Source organism: Ammospiza nelsoni, chromosome 6, assembly GCF_027579445.1.
Source record: "Ammospiza nelsoni isolate bAmmNel1 chromosome 6, bAmmNel1.pri, whole genome shotgun sequence".
Taxonomy (NCBI): domain Eukaryota; kingdom Metazoa; phylum Chordata; class Aves; order Passeriformes; family Passerellidae; genus Ammospiza; species Ammospiza nelsoni.
The window spans coordinates 32,693,922-32,711,922 of record NC_080638.1 but is presented as its reverse complement, the minus strand read 5'-3'; the positions used below and the strand labels follow the sequence as shown (position 1 = coordinate 32,711,922).

General features: G+C 39.9%; 2 protein-coding genes across 3 annotated transcripts in view; both read right to left on the bottom strand.

Annotated features, from left to right (window-relative positions):
• FSIP1 (fibrous sheath interacting protein 1) overlaps nucleotides 1-2,574 on the bottom strand; it is a 67,085-nt gene extending 64,511 nt beyond the window's left edge. The window contains exons 1-3 of the mRNA XM_059474666.1: nucleotides 2,463-2,574; nucleotides 1,938-2,124; nucleotides 964-1,113 (exon numbers count right to left, since the gene is read on the bottom strand). Of these exons, the coding sequence (XP_059330649.1) occupies nucleotides 964-1,113; nucleotides 1,938-2,124; nucleotides 2,463-2,555 (430 nt within the window). The 5' untranslated portion in view covers nucleotides 2,556-2,574. The remainder of the gene's footprint in view (nucleotides 1-963; nucleotides 1,114-1,937; nucleotides 2,125-2,462) is intronic.
• Nucleotides 2,575-8,118: 5,544 nt separating this feature from the next.
• GPR176 (G protein-coupled receptor 176) overlaps nucleotides 8,119-18,001 on the bottom strand; it is a 36,110-nt gene continuing 26,227 nt past the window's right edge. For both annotated transcript variants that reach the window (XM_059475249.1, XM_059475250.1), the window contains 2 exons: nucleotides 11,968-12,220; nucleotides 8,119-11,006 (listed from right to left, as the gene is read on the bottom strand). In XM_059475249.1, the coding sequence (XP_059331232.1) occupies nucleotides 9,899-11,006; nucleotides 11,968-12,220 (1,361 nt within the window). In that variant the 3' untranslated portion in view covers nucleotides 8,119-9,898. The remainder of the gene's footprint in view (nucleotides 11,007-11,967; nucleotides 12,221-18,001) is intronic.

Genomic DNA, 18,001 nt, shown 5'->3' with positions numbered 1-18,001 from the left:
AGAGAGACTCTGTAATATCTCTGCCTTTAAATATTAGAGAAGTTTCAGTCTTGTGTCTTAGCAAAAACAGATTCCGATACTGGTTCTGGAAAAATATTGCTATAAAAATGAAAAACTGTAAAACATTATGGAAACTACCATTACTTAATTAAAGTAGATTTCTACACTATCTCCTTTTTTTCCCTAAATATGCAGATTGTAATTATAACTTTTACCTTATTCCCTTCCTATAGCATCCTCATGTTCTGTCCTCTTTTCTGGCTTCCACATCAAGAGTAGAGGAAACACTTGTAGCATTGCCCCTAACCCCACAGATTTACAGATTTTGGAACCCTGCAACAATCTATTTCATTTTCTAATCTTTTGAGGTCAAACACTTTACATAGCCATTGATCCAACCATTTACTGTGATGCACTGGTCTACTTTATGCCATAAAAAGATTAGAGATACAACAAGGGGAGAGCTATAAAAATCTAAGTGAGCTACAGATGACAGATGGACCAAAGGACAGATGGTAAAAAAAAGAGCACTTATTTCAACTGGCCTGAACTCAGCAGATTGATATAAACCTTAAACTACTGAGTGAAGCTTTAGGCTGAGTTCTATTAAATTTTTGTTCTGTAGATATTAATGTCATGTTTGGTGACCAACACTGCTGCACTGGATATGATAACCACTGAATTCTGCCTTATTAAACTGATTGAATCTACAGAAAAGTCAAATTCTACTATAGCATTAAAGAAAATTAATATCCATTAATAAAGCAATCTCTAAATAAAGAATTCATCCAATACCTCTTGAAAAGCACAATTCATATACACATTCAATTTGCAGTATATATACAGAATATACATAAAAATACATGACCATTCCAAAGTCAGAAGCATTAATAAGAAAAGGAAAAGGTTTTATTGCACTGCTCATTTTATACACTTGAAAAGTACTATCTGATTTTGCATTACCTGTTTTTTCTGGGGAAATTTCACAGGATTTCAAAGTTTGTGAAGTAGTATCTGACTTTGCATTACTTGGTTGTCCCAGGGTAGGTTCACAGAATTTCAACATATGCGTTTCAGTGTTTTCATCTCGAGAATCTGAAGTAGAGGTACATCCTGAAAAACACAGGGAAAAGCCTTTCACAATAAACCAGATACATTTTTCTCAATTAGGGATCACCACAGAGCCCTTGCAATGAATTAATTTTAAAAATAGCATATAGTAGTACACCAGAACTCATGTTAAAAACAGGAGCAGGAATCAAGGGATTTCTTTTGACCCCAATTCTGTCATGAAATCTTAACTAAATTTCAAGACGGTGTCGAAACATCTGCTTCACTCAGTGGCATTTGCATCTCTATTTGTAAACAGTCGGACAGCCCAGAACATTAATCCATTACCATTTATAGAATGACAGAAGAATGCCATGAAACCCTTCTGCAAGTGCTTCAACTAAAGTTATACTCTGCATACTTGCATTGAAAGTACTTTATTAGTATTAACATTGTTCATTTGTTAAATACTGTAATTTAAACCATAAATTCCAGGTTTTAGGACAGGTGGACCACTATTAGGATACAATGTTTCTAACAAATGATCATGATTACTCTGAAAAGTTTGATAAAAACATCTTAATGAAAACACTTTCTAACATGATTCCATGGAACACACACACATGAGTTTTAATTATCTTTTAAGCCAGATCACAGTTTATGGTGCCACAAGACATTTATTGTACTGTACAACAGGAATAACACATTTCTTTCAAAGATGGATTTCAAATAGTGAAGAAAAATGAAGGTATGGATTTTGACATCTTCTTTTCCAGAATTTCGCCTATTTGCTACCTCTATTCCCTCAATCAGCAGAATTTTATCCAAACTATAAAAACTTGATATTTGGTCTAGACACAATACAAGAAAGTTTTAGTCATTCCCACCTGACAACTCGATTGGATTCCATAGACACTTGTGAAGAGAGATGGTCATGCTCTCCACTGTTTGCTGATCACTTCTTACTTCTGGGACATCAGATTTATCTCTGTCATCACCTTTGTTTTCTGCTGGACAGTCATCTTCTAGACTGCCACTCTGGTAACCATCAGCCAAACTGATGGGTGAATCTACCTATGAAATACAAATTATTGCCACCATGAAAAAAGGGATGTTTTGGGTGAAGAAGATAACCACAAATACTCACAATGCTATCACAAAGAACAACAACAATTCTGTACAACACTGCAGAGTACTTCTTAAATAACAGAACCATTTTCAGGTCTGATTCTGATGCTATGAAAGAGCTCTTTTACTTAGATTTCATATTGATTTTCCAACTCATCGTTCCCCAGACTGTCAGATATGGGGTTGTCAGGCTAGGGTACTAAAAAAGCAGACTACTTCTTTAGCATTCTACTACAAAGAATTAGGCATGGAGCTTTTAACCTGCTGAAGGAGAGAAAAATTACCTCTTGCAAACATGGTTCTGGTGTTGTTAACTCCATAGATGTATTTAAATATCTACAATTAGGTTGAGCTAGATGCAGGCCTTGAAATTTCATCCACGCTCCTACTTGTAATATCCACTGTTACCTAAAACTGGGGGAAAATCCAGCAAAAACAACCTTTCAAATGAACAGTTTAATAATAAAGAACTACAAGCCCTGCTATATTTCAGATATACAGGTAAATTTCAAATGCTTTCTAGCAACTCCATATTGCAAGGTTTTTCCAGTTCAGACTGGCTTGCCACTCAAGTATGCGCTTTTCTTTTTAATATACATACAAATATACATTTATATCAAGCCAACCAAAGCATTCAAACGTGCTTATTATCAAAGACACTGAATAGCACACATCTTACAAATAATCTCAGAACAGAGGAATTATCATGGCTGTAGTTTAAACTACAGACACACACGTTTCTCTGAAAAAGAAAACAACAAAAAAACTGTGTGAATTCACAGGAATTCGACGTCTCAGCGCATCATGACGCGTGCTGGAAATTCTCAGAGGGCTCAAATGAATGCAAGTCTTTATTTCAGTATAAGGGAGGCAAGGAGAGAAGGAGGCATGGACGGAAGCAGGCAGGGAGAGAAGGAGGCAGGGAGGGAGGCAGGCAGGGAGGGAGGGAGGCAGGCAGGCAGGGAGGGAGGGAGGGAGGCAGGGAGGGAGGGAGGGAGGGAGGAAGGCAGGCAGGGAGGGAGGGAGGCAGGGAGGGAGGGAGGGAGGCAGGGAGGGAGGGAGGGAGGCAGGGAGGGAGGGAGGGAGGCAGGGAGGGAGGGAGGCAGGGAGGGAGGGAGGGAGGGAGGGAGGAAGGCAGGCAGGGAGGAAGGCAGGCAGGGAGGGAGGAGGGAGGGAGGGAGGCAGGCAGGGAGGGAGGGAGGGAGGGAGGCAGGCAGGGAGGGAGGGAGGGAGGAAAGCAGGCAGGGAGGGAGGAGGGAGGGAGGGAGGCAGGCAGGGAGGGAGGGAGGGAGGCAGGGAGGGAGGGAGGGAGGCAGGCAGGGAGGGAGGGAGGGAGGAAAGCAGGCAGGGAGGGAGGGAAGAAAAAGCAGAGGGGAAGGTAGGGAGGCAGGCAGGGAGGAAGGGAGAGAGGCAGGGAGGAAAGAAAGCAGAGAGGAAGGCAGGGAGGCAGGAAGGCAGCGAGGCAGAGGCAGGCAGAGAGGCAGGCAGAGAGGCAGGCAGGGAGGCAGGAAGGCAGCGAGGCAGAGAGGCAGGCAGGGAGGCAGGAAAGCAGGAAGGCAGCGAGGCAGAGGCAGGCAGCGAGGCAGGCAAGCAGGAAGGCAGCGGGGCAGGGGCCCCGTCCTCACCGCGGGAGGGCAGCAGCGCGGGCGCCGCTGCCGTTGCCGTGACGACCAGGCCGCGAAGTCTCGCGATAGCTGCGGCTGGCCTGGGGCGGGCCCTTCGGCGGCCGGCTGGTCCGGCTCCGGTTCTCCTCTGGTCCCGCTCCGCTCCCGCTCCGTTCGCGGGGATCCAGACGTGACCGAGCTCCCCCTGTGCCCCGCTGGAGCTCTGCCCTCCCCGTCTTGCGCCTCCTCCTCCGAGCCCCCCGTGCCGCAGCCGTGTAGCACGGAGCGCCGTGCCGCCCCTTCCGAGCCGTGCCCGTGCTGGGAATTACTGGGGCTCTCTCTGTGCCCAGGCTGGGCCTCTGCACTCATTGTGTCACGCTAGCGCACGAGGACAGTTGAATCGCTTTTCAATATACCCGGTGAAACTTCAAATTGTTACTGTTGTCACTGTTTTTACGTGAATGCTCACTGTTAAAAAGGAATTCATTATTAATAAGGGGAGCGCAATTGCCTTCCTAATCCCATCCCTTTTTATCTTTCCTGCATTTAAACAAAATGTGAGGATTAATTCCCATGGTCCGATTAACTTAAAAAGCGGCAGAGACAACTCCAGGCTCCCACTGCTTCCTTTGATACCCATGCGTGTTAAAGTCAGGTTTTCATTGGCAGTCAAAATTCACAAGAAACAGTTTCCTCTGAAGAAACTAAGTGCATCTCATTTAAATTAAGGTTTTGATTGACAAATTTTTGTGCCGAAATAAATCTTATTTAGCTAGTGGTGTTATGTATTGAGGTCTGCAGTAGAGCTTTGGTTGATGCTTAGAGTATATTGCATTTTACTGTCACATGTGCCACTAAGAGAACCATTTTTCCTGGTATTTAGTGTAGTCACAATGCAATGTGGTTCCCAGTTAAGAACTGAAGACAAACAGAAAATGCACTAGGAAATCCTGTGTAGTTTTACCTCCTCCCTAAGCATGCTGAGTTCTGGTACATTAAAATTTTAACGTCTTCTGATTGCTAAAGCAATACCATAGTGGTGTTTGGAACCTGTGGTGCTTTCCAGATGGTGCAGATCATGTTAAAAAAAAACAAAAAAAAAACAAAAAAACAACAAAAAAAAAAACAAACAACTAGAAGAATGCATGTTTACATGTGCAAGTTTACATGGGCCAGTAATGACCATGAGATGAATGGACAGTATTGTTCCAAACTGGCTGAACTAAAATATGGGGGTATTAGGAATTACATTCACTATGCATAGTGAGGTATGGCAAGCAGCTAGGTGTAACTGCCCCAATATTTATTGTTTTTCTACAGTATAATGCGCGAGGGCGTACGTGCCCCTAAGTCCGGCTAGCTGAAAGGGAGACGGCCGACACCCTCACCGCATCTGAGGCCAGCCCCCCTTGGCGTCGTGGCCTTGGGGCTGGGCTGGATCGCAGACTTGGATTACTTGCGCTGGACGAGACGAAATAAGGGAGCAACCACTCACTGGGGGTTAACGTCAGTTTATTGAAGGACGCTGGTAACAGCAACGGTAACCAACACGTGGAAAAGACCCCAGTAAATGGCCCCGAACTGGGGGAAGAGGCAAGGTTTTAAAGGGAAGGGGTGGAGAAGGGAGGGAAGCCCAGCTAACCCATGGGGGAGCATAAGGGGAGGTACTTAACATAACTGACATATGAACATATCCAGTAAACACAAAGTAAAGGAGGAGCCCTGGGACACCAGCCAACCACAACCCCCAGAGAGAAGAAGGTTCTCGAAAGCTGGGAGGAATGGGGGGTGATTGACTGGGCCCGGGGAGGAGGAAAAACTTACTTATAAGGCAGAACATGGGAGGGGAAGTTATATAACTTAAGCGATTGACAACTGAGGGAGAAGGGGTAACCATAGCAACATAACTGTAAGAGGAGCTGTGGCGGGAAAACTGGAGGGGGAAGAACCATTTTACAAAGAACAGGGGGGAACAATACATAAAATAGGGGAGCAAAACAAGAAATTTGAAAACACACTGCAACAGTTTGTCTTGTTATCAACTTTCCTATTACAGACTGACTACAACCTCACAAGAGCCTTTAAGAGGAGACCATCTGGCTCTGGATCTGCTTACAAATGGACATAAAACTCCTTTGAAAATGGTGCAGGAATGGGCTTCTTGCTGCTGTTTGTCCATGTAGAACCAGTGAAGGTTTCCAATGAGGCTGTCACACCTGAGAGTGAGTAATAATGGCTGAGCAGGGATATCTCAAACCACAGTTGATCTTATCATCTGCTGTGTGTCCTGGGAGACCCAGAGATGAAGACGTTCATAGAGCTCACCTCAAATCCTGTAAATCAGGTCATAAGAGTCTTCCTCTCCAATAAGGACTGAACTTTATTAATAACATTAAATATTCCATAATTTCAAATGTTCTTATAGGTGTCAGGTGTACTGAAGCTTGAACTAGAAAAGCAGAATCAAGGATCAACTTTCTTTATTTGCTTTTCCAGGAACAGGTCAATTTTGTTCCAAGATAAACTACATAGTTCCTTGAAGTATAACAATTTTTTTATTTAAAAATATAAAATTGTAATGGAAAAAACTCTTTTTGTCTAGAAAGTGGACAGGAGGAAAAACACTCCAAGATGTGCTTTTCATCCTAAAAAATAGGTTATAACATGATGAAATCACATTTAGACAAGCTGTCTTGATACTCAGAACACAGTTGTCATAGTAACAGAATTTATCTATCCTTTTCTTCCTGATCCAATCAAAAAGAGACACAAACAACAGAGGACATACAGGGAACTTGTTCCCAATTACTACTGCTTACCTTCACACTCCTATTCTGAAAAACCTTTCAATAAACAAATAGGTAGCCAAAACACTTTAATTTCATTGTCTCAAAGATGTTGGAGAAAAAAAAATCAAGATTTTTTAATAGTCATTAGTTATTTACCTTTGATTATTTTTTATATCTTTCTCTGTACTCACCTGAAGTACTTTTTATTTACCATAGGCAATATTTCTAAGGCAGACTGTAACAGTTCCAGTACTCAGGTTAGGACAACCACAGCTAATATTCATTGTATTAATTTCTCTAAAGGTTAGGGCAATAATCAGACTCCTGTCTTGCAAAGGAAAAAGTGATTATGTAAAAAAGACCCCAAAAAAATCCCCTTAACTCACTTCTGTGTAACTTTAATGTGATGTTATAACAAGACTTGATTTTTTTTTTCAAATTGGACAGTGGAAAACATTTTGACCAGGTCAATAATTTAAACAACAATCCAAGCAGCAGCAGTAATGACTCAAAGCTACTACTGTCTTAAAAGGAGTAAAAAATGAAACAAGTCAAATATTCCATCTTGCATAAAGAATTTTCTGAATTTTCGGATGGCAATTCTAGCATACAGGCTGGTCGGTGAATTTTACACAGATTAAACAGGTTGGTTTTTACACGGGTTGGGGTTTTTTCTATAAAAATATGTGCTTTTGTGGATATTTTCCACATGGATGAATTGCTAAAAGATGAACTAAGAACATTCTCAGGTAATTCTTGAGGTATGAAAAACCACTGTAAATAATTTCTTGGTGAATGATTTCAGTGTCTTTGGATATAATCTGCTAAAAAAAGTACAATCAAGTGTTTACAGGTATTCTTTTTGAAAGAAAGAAATATTTTTGTTTCAACAGTAAAAACCCATCACAAACCCTTTCCTTTACAGGAAATTATATACAATTTAGTGCTTTAAGTTTATCACTGGTGTTTCATTCAACATGAGAGTTGAAAAGGACAAAAACAAGTTTGCTTTCTTCAAAGGAGTTCAGATCAGAGTAAACATTTATCCACATTCAGAAATCACAGAGATTTTGAGCAGTACCTATATGTAAGCAAGACATGAATGTTAAACCTAGCCAAAATTGATGAGGAAACTACAACTCCTACTTTGACGTTTAGGTTTTCAAGATTTTCTCAATGGCATCTCTTCTTTCACTAATTTTAGAAAAACACACTTCATTAAATTACTTTTTATTGGCACTTTTTAAAAAAATGCATGCTGTAGTAATTCTCCACCTCTGCCACAAAAGGACCATTTTTTTCTGGAATCTTTCTTCTGTCTGATTTCAAGCAAGCTATGTATGTCTTTTCATCTCTGTATTTAAGAAGGGCACCCATCTGGACCCCCTGAAGACTGTTCCTCACTCCCAAACTGATAAGCTCTTGAACTAGCAAGAAATGAAATGCACTGAAACCAAAGAGGAAATGGAGAAAAACACATTTTACACAGTAATTTATACACTTTAAATACATTTTTATTAAAACATTTGCTATTAATGACTTGTAGAAATCCACAACCTTGGAGCCATCAGAAGCTGGTGACTTCCTTCAATCATGTTGAAGGAAGAAAAGGTACATTCTGCTTTAGCAGAATTTCTTCTTACTTTTAAGATTAACTGGTTGGATTTAGTAAGTTTCTTTGAACTTGTCAAGATTCTTCACCTTGTCCTTTTAAAGTATGCTTTAAGGAAAACTACTTTCACAAACAGACAGTAATCACAGATAAAGGTTCAGCATGCAGCAAAGGGCTGAAGTACAGGAAAACCACAAGGAGCAAACAGGTGTTACGAGATTGTGCTTTTCAGAAACTACCCACAGAGACAACAGTGAGTGCAAATGAAAGACTGCTTGAAATGGAACAAGAACTAAAATGTCAGGGTTGCAATAGTTTTAGGTCACCTAACAGACAGATAGAGTTTAAAGTTCACATTCAGTATAAATGAGACAATATGTCTGTGATTCTGTGGACAGGCAAGCTGCAGCACAATGCCTGAACTCTCACAGAAAGGCTGCCGAGCTGATACCAGGACTGGCGTGACTGACTCACTCAGGAATTAGGCACCAGATTTCAAAGTCTTGTGTTCATACATTGTATGGTCTGCTCTGCAAGATGAGTGGAGCAGGAGGGTTGGTATCTGTATCTGTGCAGATAGAAGGAAAACTTCTCTACTTCTGGCAGTATTGAGCAACAGCATTAATAAACCTTGGCCTTTTTAGGTGTTGCCAGCTTCTTCACCCAACAGTTCTGCTGTCACTGAAACACTCAGAATCCCTCTCTGTGAGTCTCTCTCTCTGTGTGAGAGACTCAGAAACTGAGACTGTCACACTCAGAGAAAGGCCACTAGTATTTCACACCCATTTATTTCATTTGCTTGCTTTTCCATAAGAAAACAGCAGAGTGCACCATCAGCTAAGTTTATTTCAAGGTTTATCCCTTAGTTACTTAATACACACATTACACTTTAAGGACATTTGTATATGCCCTTTATCACAGGATTCTTAGCACATACATATTTGTTTATTGGAGTCAGAATTTGTCCTGCATGGTCTCCAATCCAGTTTTTACTTAAATCTACAAGAATATATATGGGATCTTTATAAAAAGAGGTCTTTCTCAGGTTTAACATGCATGATGATTTGGATATTCTTGGCTTTGTGGATGTTTTAAGCCAAAAACCAGTGGCTAGGTTTTAAAATATTTTAGATGTTTGTCAGATGCTTGGTAACTAATTTATTCAAAAAAATCCATCAAGTTTTAACACTGATCAAATAAATGTGCGTAACAGAAAACAAATGCACTTAATAGTCCATCCTACTTCATTCATGAAATGTGCAGAATCTTGCTGTGTCTATGTGTAGGAGAGTAGGACTTACCATGCTGCATGTCTTCTGCTCTCTACAGCCTTTCCTGTAAAGTTTCTTTGATGCCCAGTCCATTTTAATACAACATAACATTTCCCAGAAAACCAACTGCTGCATTTCCATAATTAAGACATTAAAATAGTTCCCAAATTCATATGTACTTTTGAAAGTTAATAACAAGGTATCATTGTAGGGATTTCAGAGATCAAACTACAAATTTCCATATATATTTGATATATTATTTTGATTAAGTATTTCATATTAATAAGGAACATGTATATATATGTTTTTCTTTTGTTTGTTTGTTTTAACTTATATTTGGCAAAAAAAATCAGGCTGTAACAAATTTCAACATAATAAAGATCCATGGGATCAAAAATGTAATAGAAAGTGACATTCCTCTGTCACTTAAAGCTCCTGCTCTTACTAAGAATCCACTTTGGGAAAAATACTGACTTTATTGTTTCTGCTGACTTTTCTTTCTGCTTTACACTTGGGCTGTTTTGTCTGGATTAGCTCTTCAGGGGTATTCCCCAAAGGAGGCAGGAGTCGCTTCTTATTGTTCCGGTTTTCTGAGAGCCACTGTGGAGGCAGCTCAAAGGGTCCAAAACCAAACTGCATGGAATATTTGTCATTTACTGCATCAGCTTCTGTGGGCACAGCTGGGGCCACCTGTGCTGCAGAGTCTGCAATCATCTGTGGTACAAACCTGTGAACCAAAGTCTGTCCAAGCTCCAAACTGGTGCTAGGAATTTCTTTCATTTGAAAGTCACCAGAGCCAATGGATTTGGTCTCATTCTCCTCGTCTTCCATCGGCTTGAAGATTTGTTGTTGCCCAATATGAAACATCTCCAGAAGCTGGCTTCCTGAATGGACACTGGGCTCCAGATTATCATCTGCAATACCACCCGAGCTGACAGTGTTTCTCCTGCTGAACCTCCGGTGCAGCTGCACTATTGTCCCCACTAAGCACTTCCGCACCGATCTGTTAACAGTTAAAAATAACAAAGGGTTGGCCAGCAAAGAGACCTTGGGCAGCCAAATAGCAGTGAGGAGCAAGAAGACTGAAATATCTGAAATATTGAGTATGGTGCGGTAAATCACCAGAGTCACATAGGGGACACTGCAGAGGATAAATATCATAACCATGGAAAGCAGCATGAGGTGGAGCTCAGCTTCTCGCTGGGAGGCATATGGGATAGAAACTGTATTCTGAGGGGTCCTTAATGCAGCTATGATGACTTTTTTCTTCTGGCTGGCACTCAGCGCTCTGCGAATGAGAATCATAAAGAGAAATACCACAGCCACTGGCACAATCACAGTGGTGATATTATAGATGATGACATATATCAGGTGGCCAAGGGAGTAGCTCCAAGATTCAGAGCAAGTGGACATGGCATAAATATCAGACACATTGGTCACAGCAAATACTGGAATGCTGGCTACTATTGCATGGGCCCAGATATAGATAACCAGGTCTCGGGATTTTGCATCAGATATTTTTCTTTCCAGAGGATATAAAACAGAGTAGTATCTGTCAAACAAAAAAAAAATTATAATTATTTTTATGGCCATACTGCTTATGAGAAACCTCTCCATCACCTGAGCATAACGGTGGTCCACATTCCTAACTGGGTTGCCAACTGACTACCTGTTTATGAAAGGGAAAAGGCAAAAAAAAAAAAAAACAACAAAACCACCCACCAAAAAAAAAAAAATCCCAAAGGTCTGCCTTTACAGGTCTGTCTGTAGAAAAAAAAAACAGACTATTTAAATGTCAAGATCACATTTTTGGTGGTGAAAATTTCTTTCAATACATCACTTTGGCTGATGCATATGAATATTATTTTGAAAATTTCAGAATTAACTCACTTGTAAACTAGAGTGTATGTTGCACACACTCAAAATTTCAAAAGACATTATGGAGGCATGTATCACATTCAAAGGCCAGACTCATAGTTTTAGAAGTTGCATTATAACAGATTTTTTCTGGATATTTGGAAAAAGCTGTTCACACAAATTACATGTTATTACATTACATGTATTAAAATGTAATTTGTGTACATGTTAATAAATTACATGCAATTACATTACATCTGTTGGAAGTACAATGATGTTTTGCTTTGCACAAGCTGTGGTTGGCAAGCCCTGAGCAAAAGCATTGCTGAACACTGAACATTCTGTGTGCATTTAAAAACATAAAGTGCATCTCTGACATGCACTTCAAATTTCAGACATTGATTGTTTGCTTACGACTGGAGTACTGCTGTGGACTTTTAAGCTCACAGAGTTTTCATGACAGACCTAACTTTTCACACTTATCAATATAAGCAGTAGGAGTTTGTGCTTTTTGTGAGGCAGATCACAAGTTTTCAACTGTTATGCTGTTGCAGTTGCAACATTGGTGTGCATTGCATATAGTTAATTGCATTTACCAAGACAAAGGGAGAAAGAAGAAAGAAAAATCCAGGATCATGGCAAATTTTCCCCATTACCTGTCAAGAGCGATGGCTGGAAAACTAAGGATGGTCACCGAGCAGAAGACTTTGTGCAGAAACTTGGCAATTCTGCAGAAGAGCATCGTATAGATCCACCAGCAGCAGTGTGGACTGGCACTAAGGGCAATGTCAAAAGGCACACAGACTAGGCTGGCACAGATCCCCGAGCAGGCCAAATTCTTAATGAAGCGGTTTGTTACCGATTTCAGCAGCGATGTTCTGCACGTGGACCACAGCACCATGATGTTACCTGTGAGTAGAGACAGGAGGCATAAAAAAAGGAAAACAGGCAAACAAACAACCAACCCCAGGCCCCAGTAATAATAATCTTAACAGATTTGAATTTTACCTAGTACTACAAATGGAAATCATTGTTTGGAGTTTGCAGGTATCACTGATTTGGATCATGATGCTGCTCAAATTAGGAAGTCTGTAAGGGCTAGTGGCTTCATGAATCAGAAGGCTGAAAACATATTACACCCCAGCTATCCCCTCCCAGCTTCTGGTAATGAATGGATTAGGGGATTTCAGAGGCAAATGCCTAAGAAAACTATCTAAACCGTATTTTTAGATACTTATGTTGATTCCTATATTCCTGAGTATTCAAATACAGAAACTGGCTAAAGTGTTCATATTTTAATAAATAGTAAAGAATTCTTTTTTAAAGATAAAATTTTACACTATTAAAATTTACATATTACAAATTTACACTAAGTAAATACAGATACAATTAAAATATAACTATAAGTATATATTTTTAATCTGTTTGTAAGTGGATTACAGCAGCTTGCTTTTCTTTTCATTGACCACTTCAATGGCAAGACAGGCCTGTGTAAAGCCACATCCAGAAGAAATCTACCTTCCCCCCACTCCCCCAAGACATTCTCTATGTACATAACAACAAAACAAATAGGACAAGCAGAACAGAAAAAAAAAGACTTGCTGCACATAACTTCACAGAAGTACAGACAGAATGCAACCTGCTGATTCAGATATTCAAGCTCTACACATTTATTTCAAATAGGGTGGGTGGATAGCAGTGAAGCAGAAGTTCAGGGAAAAAAAAAAACAGGATTAGCCATGACAGTATTTTTCCCTTATTAATGCATTCCATCCAAATCTCAGAAAGAAATATCAGAGGATATACATAAGTTCTCCACAAATTTCCCTATGATTCTATCTCACATAGCAACAGCACAAGAGTAAATTAACTGATCTGTTCTTACAGCATGGGCCCTTTCTAATGTATGTCAAGATACCATAAAACTCAAAGGATTTTCTCTCTCTTTTAAAAATCTGTCTTTAGAAAGATCACAGAATCATAGAATAGTTTGGGTTGGAAGGGACCTGAAAGTTCATCTTGTTCCAATCCTCCTGCCATGGGCAGGGACAACTTCCATTAGACCGGGTTGCTCAAAGTCCTGTTTAACCTGGCCTTGAACATATCCAGGGATGGGACATCCACAACGTCTGTGGGGAACCTGTGCCAGTACCTCACTACCCTCACAGTAAAGAATTTCTTGCTAATATCTAATCTAAACCTGCCCTCTTTCAGCTTAAAGCCATTTCCCCATGTCCTATCACTACATGCCCTTGTAAAAAATCCTTTTCCAGCCAGCTCTCTTGTAGGCCCCTTGAAGTACTGGAAGGCTGCAGTGAGGTCTCCCTGGAGCCTTTTCTTCTCCAGGCTTAACAACCCAACTACTTTAGCCTGTCTAGATCAAGTGCTTCAGCCCTCTGCTCTATGGAGGCAAGGATCTCTGCTAGCACAGCTGAGTGAGTGGGGCACACTCATGAAACATCATCATGTAACCTGGTCCCAGCTTTCCAACCCTGACTTCACAGACATTCTTTTTCTCCTTTATTTTGTTTCTCCCAAAGTTCTACTGTGCAGTACCACTAGATCAAAGCATAGCTACCAGCATACAAACACTGCTTGACAAGACAACTCCATTTATTCTCTGCAGCCGGACAGCGTGCAGAGTTTAGCTTCCCACCTCCAAGCAAAGTTAAACTGCTCTTACTGCAGACCATATCAACAGCCACATTGTGGATACTCTGTATTGTTGACACTTACCAGTTCTTTTGAGTTGAAGTGTAATTGATTTATGTGGCAGATTTGTTAGCGTTTTTGTAGGTTACCTACAAATAGACATAATGAGAGAAAACAGCATCTTAAGCTGCTGATTGAGATATGAAAAAGCAGCTGCAGTTCACCAAAACTTCTCTCTGTTGACTTTACCATTCTTTGTCTTGATTTCTCCTCCAATCAACAAAAACTCCCAAGCTTTTATGTGCCAAGTAGAGTATTCCAATGGCTGTCCATGTAAAATACCAGCAAGACCATATTCCTGTTCACATGGCCAATGTGTACACCAAGTGGCAAGTTGCAAGAACTAGCAAAGAGTCTACTTCTGCTTCTTGATAAAATAGCACTGTTTCAACTGAAGCATGCGATATGAACTTTAAAATCTACCTCACACACCTCCTATTTCAGTCTGCAGTACCTGAATGTCATTTGGGATTCAATTTTCTATATGTTGTGTCATGTGTCTTATGCAAATTCCTTTTGATGCTGACAAAATATTGACAAAATACCTGATGTATTTTAAAGAAAGCAATCATCACCTGGTTTTGGCAGGTGCTTTGGGCTTGACAATGTATTCCTCAGGCAGTATTCAATCATTTGTATTTAAAGCTTTCTAAGTTGCTAGGAGATAGTCAATCAAACCACTTGCTTTCAAAAATATCTCCAACTCTCCAGCTATTAGAAAGTACTTCTAACAGTAATAATATATTTTTACAATGCCCTGGAGAGGGGAGAAAACAGGCTTTTTTGTGTATTTTTGTTTGTTTAAAATGAATTTAGATCTTTCATCTAGTTTCAATTGCTTTGATTGTATAACATAAATTCCCAAGCAAGTTTCACCTTCATTAGAATTAATATAAATGAAGAATGGAAAACTAAAAGAATTCAGAAATGTTTTCATTAATACTTCAGAAGCCTCAAGAGAACTACTAAGCTTCTCTTCAGGGTCCTGAAGAGGAGCTTCATGCAAGACTCCGTATTGAATTAGAGACTCAGCTGTTGAATTACTTCTGCAATTATGTCAAATTGTCATTTATACATCAGAGAGTTACAAGGAAATGAAATTAGTTCTGTTCTGACTGATCCTAAATGGGAAAAATGAAGTGTAAAAAAGTATTGGTTCAAAGACAAGGAGGAACTCTTTAAGCAGATAAAATAAAATCAGAGCCTGAAAGGCAAAAAAGGATAAGCAGACAGAAGTGTCCACTGGGGACACTGGAAAAATAGTCAGGGAATATCCCTCAGGGAAACATTATTTTTTCATTTGCAACTATGATTTATCTATTAACCTGCTGTAATGAACAGATCAGCTTTAGTATAGACTGGTAGATCTTTGTGCTGATGCCTTCAAATCAAGTATTTCCCTCCATACATCCCAAAGCAGAGGAAGAATTACACCAAAACCTTTGCATGGCATGAAATATAAGAAGTTTGGAAAAACCTACAAACACTTCACATTTCATTGTTCCTCAGTTTTCCCCAGCAACTTCTTTCCATGGAGAAGGATAACACTGCTCCAGGCAACAAGGGAATTCAATAAAGAATTGTGCTCTGAATACCAATTGTGCTCTGAATCTTTCCACAATGTCTAGAGGCTCTTTTCCACTCTCCATGTATTAGTCATTCACTGATGAACCTGGGAAAAATTTATTCTCCTTAGGTTACGAGTGTACTGGTGTGTTGCACATCCTCAGAGTGGGCAAGGCTGTCATTTTCTACCATAGGTTAGTTTTAGAAGGGTTTCTGCTGGATAACTGATCTAGAGCAACATAATCTTGGATCCAAGCTTCCCATGGAGTTTGTACTGGTTAGCTGAGAAGCATCCAAGAAAAATGGGAGTGATCAAACAACTGGAAAATGCAGCATCTTGCAATTTTCTATAAGTCAGGAACATGAGATAAACAATCACATGTCACAAAGCATATCCCATATTGCCAGGTTCCGCCACTAATGTAGAAAGATGAAGTGTTTTTAATTTAAAAAGGAAAAGCATATATTTGGTCTTCTCAGAGAGTGAGCCATGTCTACATAAAACCCTTACAACACCTGACATTATTTGACAACCTCCTCAGTACGCAGACTGACTGAGCAGCACAGAAAAATCAAGCTTAGAATAGAATAACTGAAGCTGGAAGGGGCCCAGTGAGGTTCATTGACTCCCTCAAGACTACCTACAACTAAACCCTCTGACTAAGAGCATCATGCAGAGACTCGCTGAACCCTGTCAGGGTTGGTGCTGTGACCACTACTCTGGGGAGCCTGTTCCAGTGACCAATCACCCTCTCAATGAAGAACCTCTTCCTAATGTCTCATCTGATTGATTCCAGCTTGATTCCATTTCCTCATGTTACATTTCTGGTCACCAGAGAAAGGAGATCACCACCTCCCATTCTGCTGCCCCCCTTGAGGAAGGTGTAGGCTGAAATGGGGTCACCCCTCTGCCTTCTCCAAGCTCACCAAGTGTCCTCAGCTGCTCCCTGTAAGTAGCTCATCTGTGCCTTTGACCAATTGTCCAAGTTAAAACGAAATGTGAAATATTAAAGGTAATCTCTGCCTGAGAAGCAACTCTTTTCACATTAGAAACATGTTTAAAGCCTTCCAAGTCAGAGTTAATTTTATCCTGTTATTAGTTATCATAACTATCAACATTCAATAAATCTCCATGTACTACATACCAACTCTATTGTATGAGATTGAAAAGATGATGGTTTCCAGTCATTCCCTACTTCTTTTTTTAATTGAGAAACATCATAGATAGGCAGCTACATTGTACATTAAATTGCACAGAAGTACACTGAGGAAGTAAATAGAGTGGTTCACTGCAGCATGCTGCCCCAAAGTCCTTCTAGCCTTTATTGTGATCCAAGTTCACTAAATCTACAAACAGTAACATTTTCTGACCATGAAATGTTATCAGAGTACATTAGTCTGATTCAGAGCAGCAAAAATTACTTTTGCTCCTCTTCCAATTTGTACTCCTTGAATTTCACTGCCAAATGCAGGCGTCAACAGCTGAGATAGTCCTGAAGTACTAGCTTTTAGCACTACTTCAAATAATGTGAAAGAGTCATAAAAATACCTTTAACAAGCAGAAGTAAGATCACCATAGAAACCAGAGGCAGCTATTTGAAGAAATGCATTTGCCATACAGTCTAAATAAATAAATAAATAAATACTGTTCTTTATCTACTAATTCATGGAACTCAATCCATTAGCTGGGTATAACATCCATCTTACATTTTTGTTAACTTTAATCAGCACACAACTGAATCAAAACATAGTCCACTCTCCAGCATAATCCTCCTCCTCACAACCTGACATCCTCTGCTTGCTCACTTCCCTCCAGAGCAGGGTTCCAAGAATCCAGCCATCCTTCCTAGAAGAGAGCCTCTGTGTATCCCACCCACACTCCCTGCATTGTCACAGGGAAGGAGCTGGCAGCCTTCTTTATGGAAAAACAAATCAGGAAGCCACAAAAAAAGGTTAGCAACTAGGCTTTAGCCATTAAAATCGTTCATTAAAAACTAACTGAAAAAGTCACAGTTTCTGTGAACATGATGAACGGGAGAAATTCTTGTGTTGAAACACCAGAGTGACTAAATTCCCAGCTCTCCAATACTATTTATTATTGTTTTTCAAAGTATTTTGAGGAAGTATTTTGAGTATTTTGAGTTTTTCAAAGTATTTTGAGTATTTTATTTTTCACAGACCTTTCTCTGACAAACCACACTCCAAAAAAATTGTTAATTGGAAACATTTTTGGCATTCATGATAGGTAGCTATCAAACACTCATTAATATGTATATTTACCTATTCATTTTCAGAAAGAATATGGATATATCAGGATACATTTTGGCTTACACAGCTTGAAGAAAAGTGTAAATTTATCACAGAATTACAGAATGGTTGGGGCTGGAAGGGACCTAAGGGACCTCTGAAGAT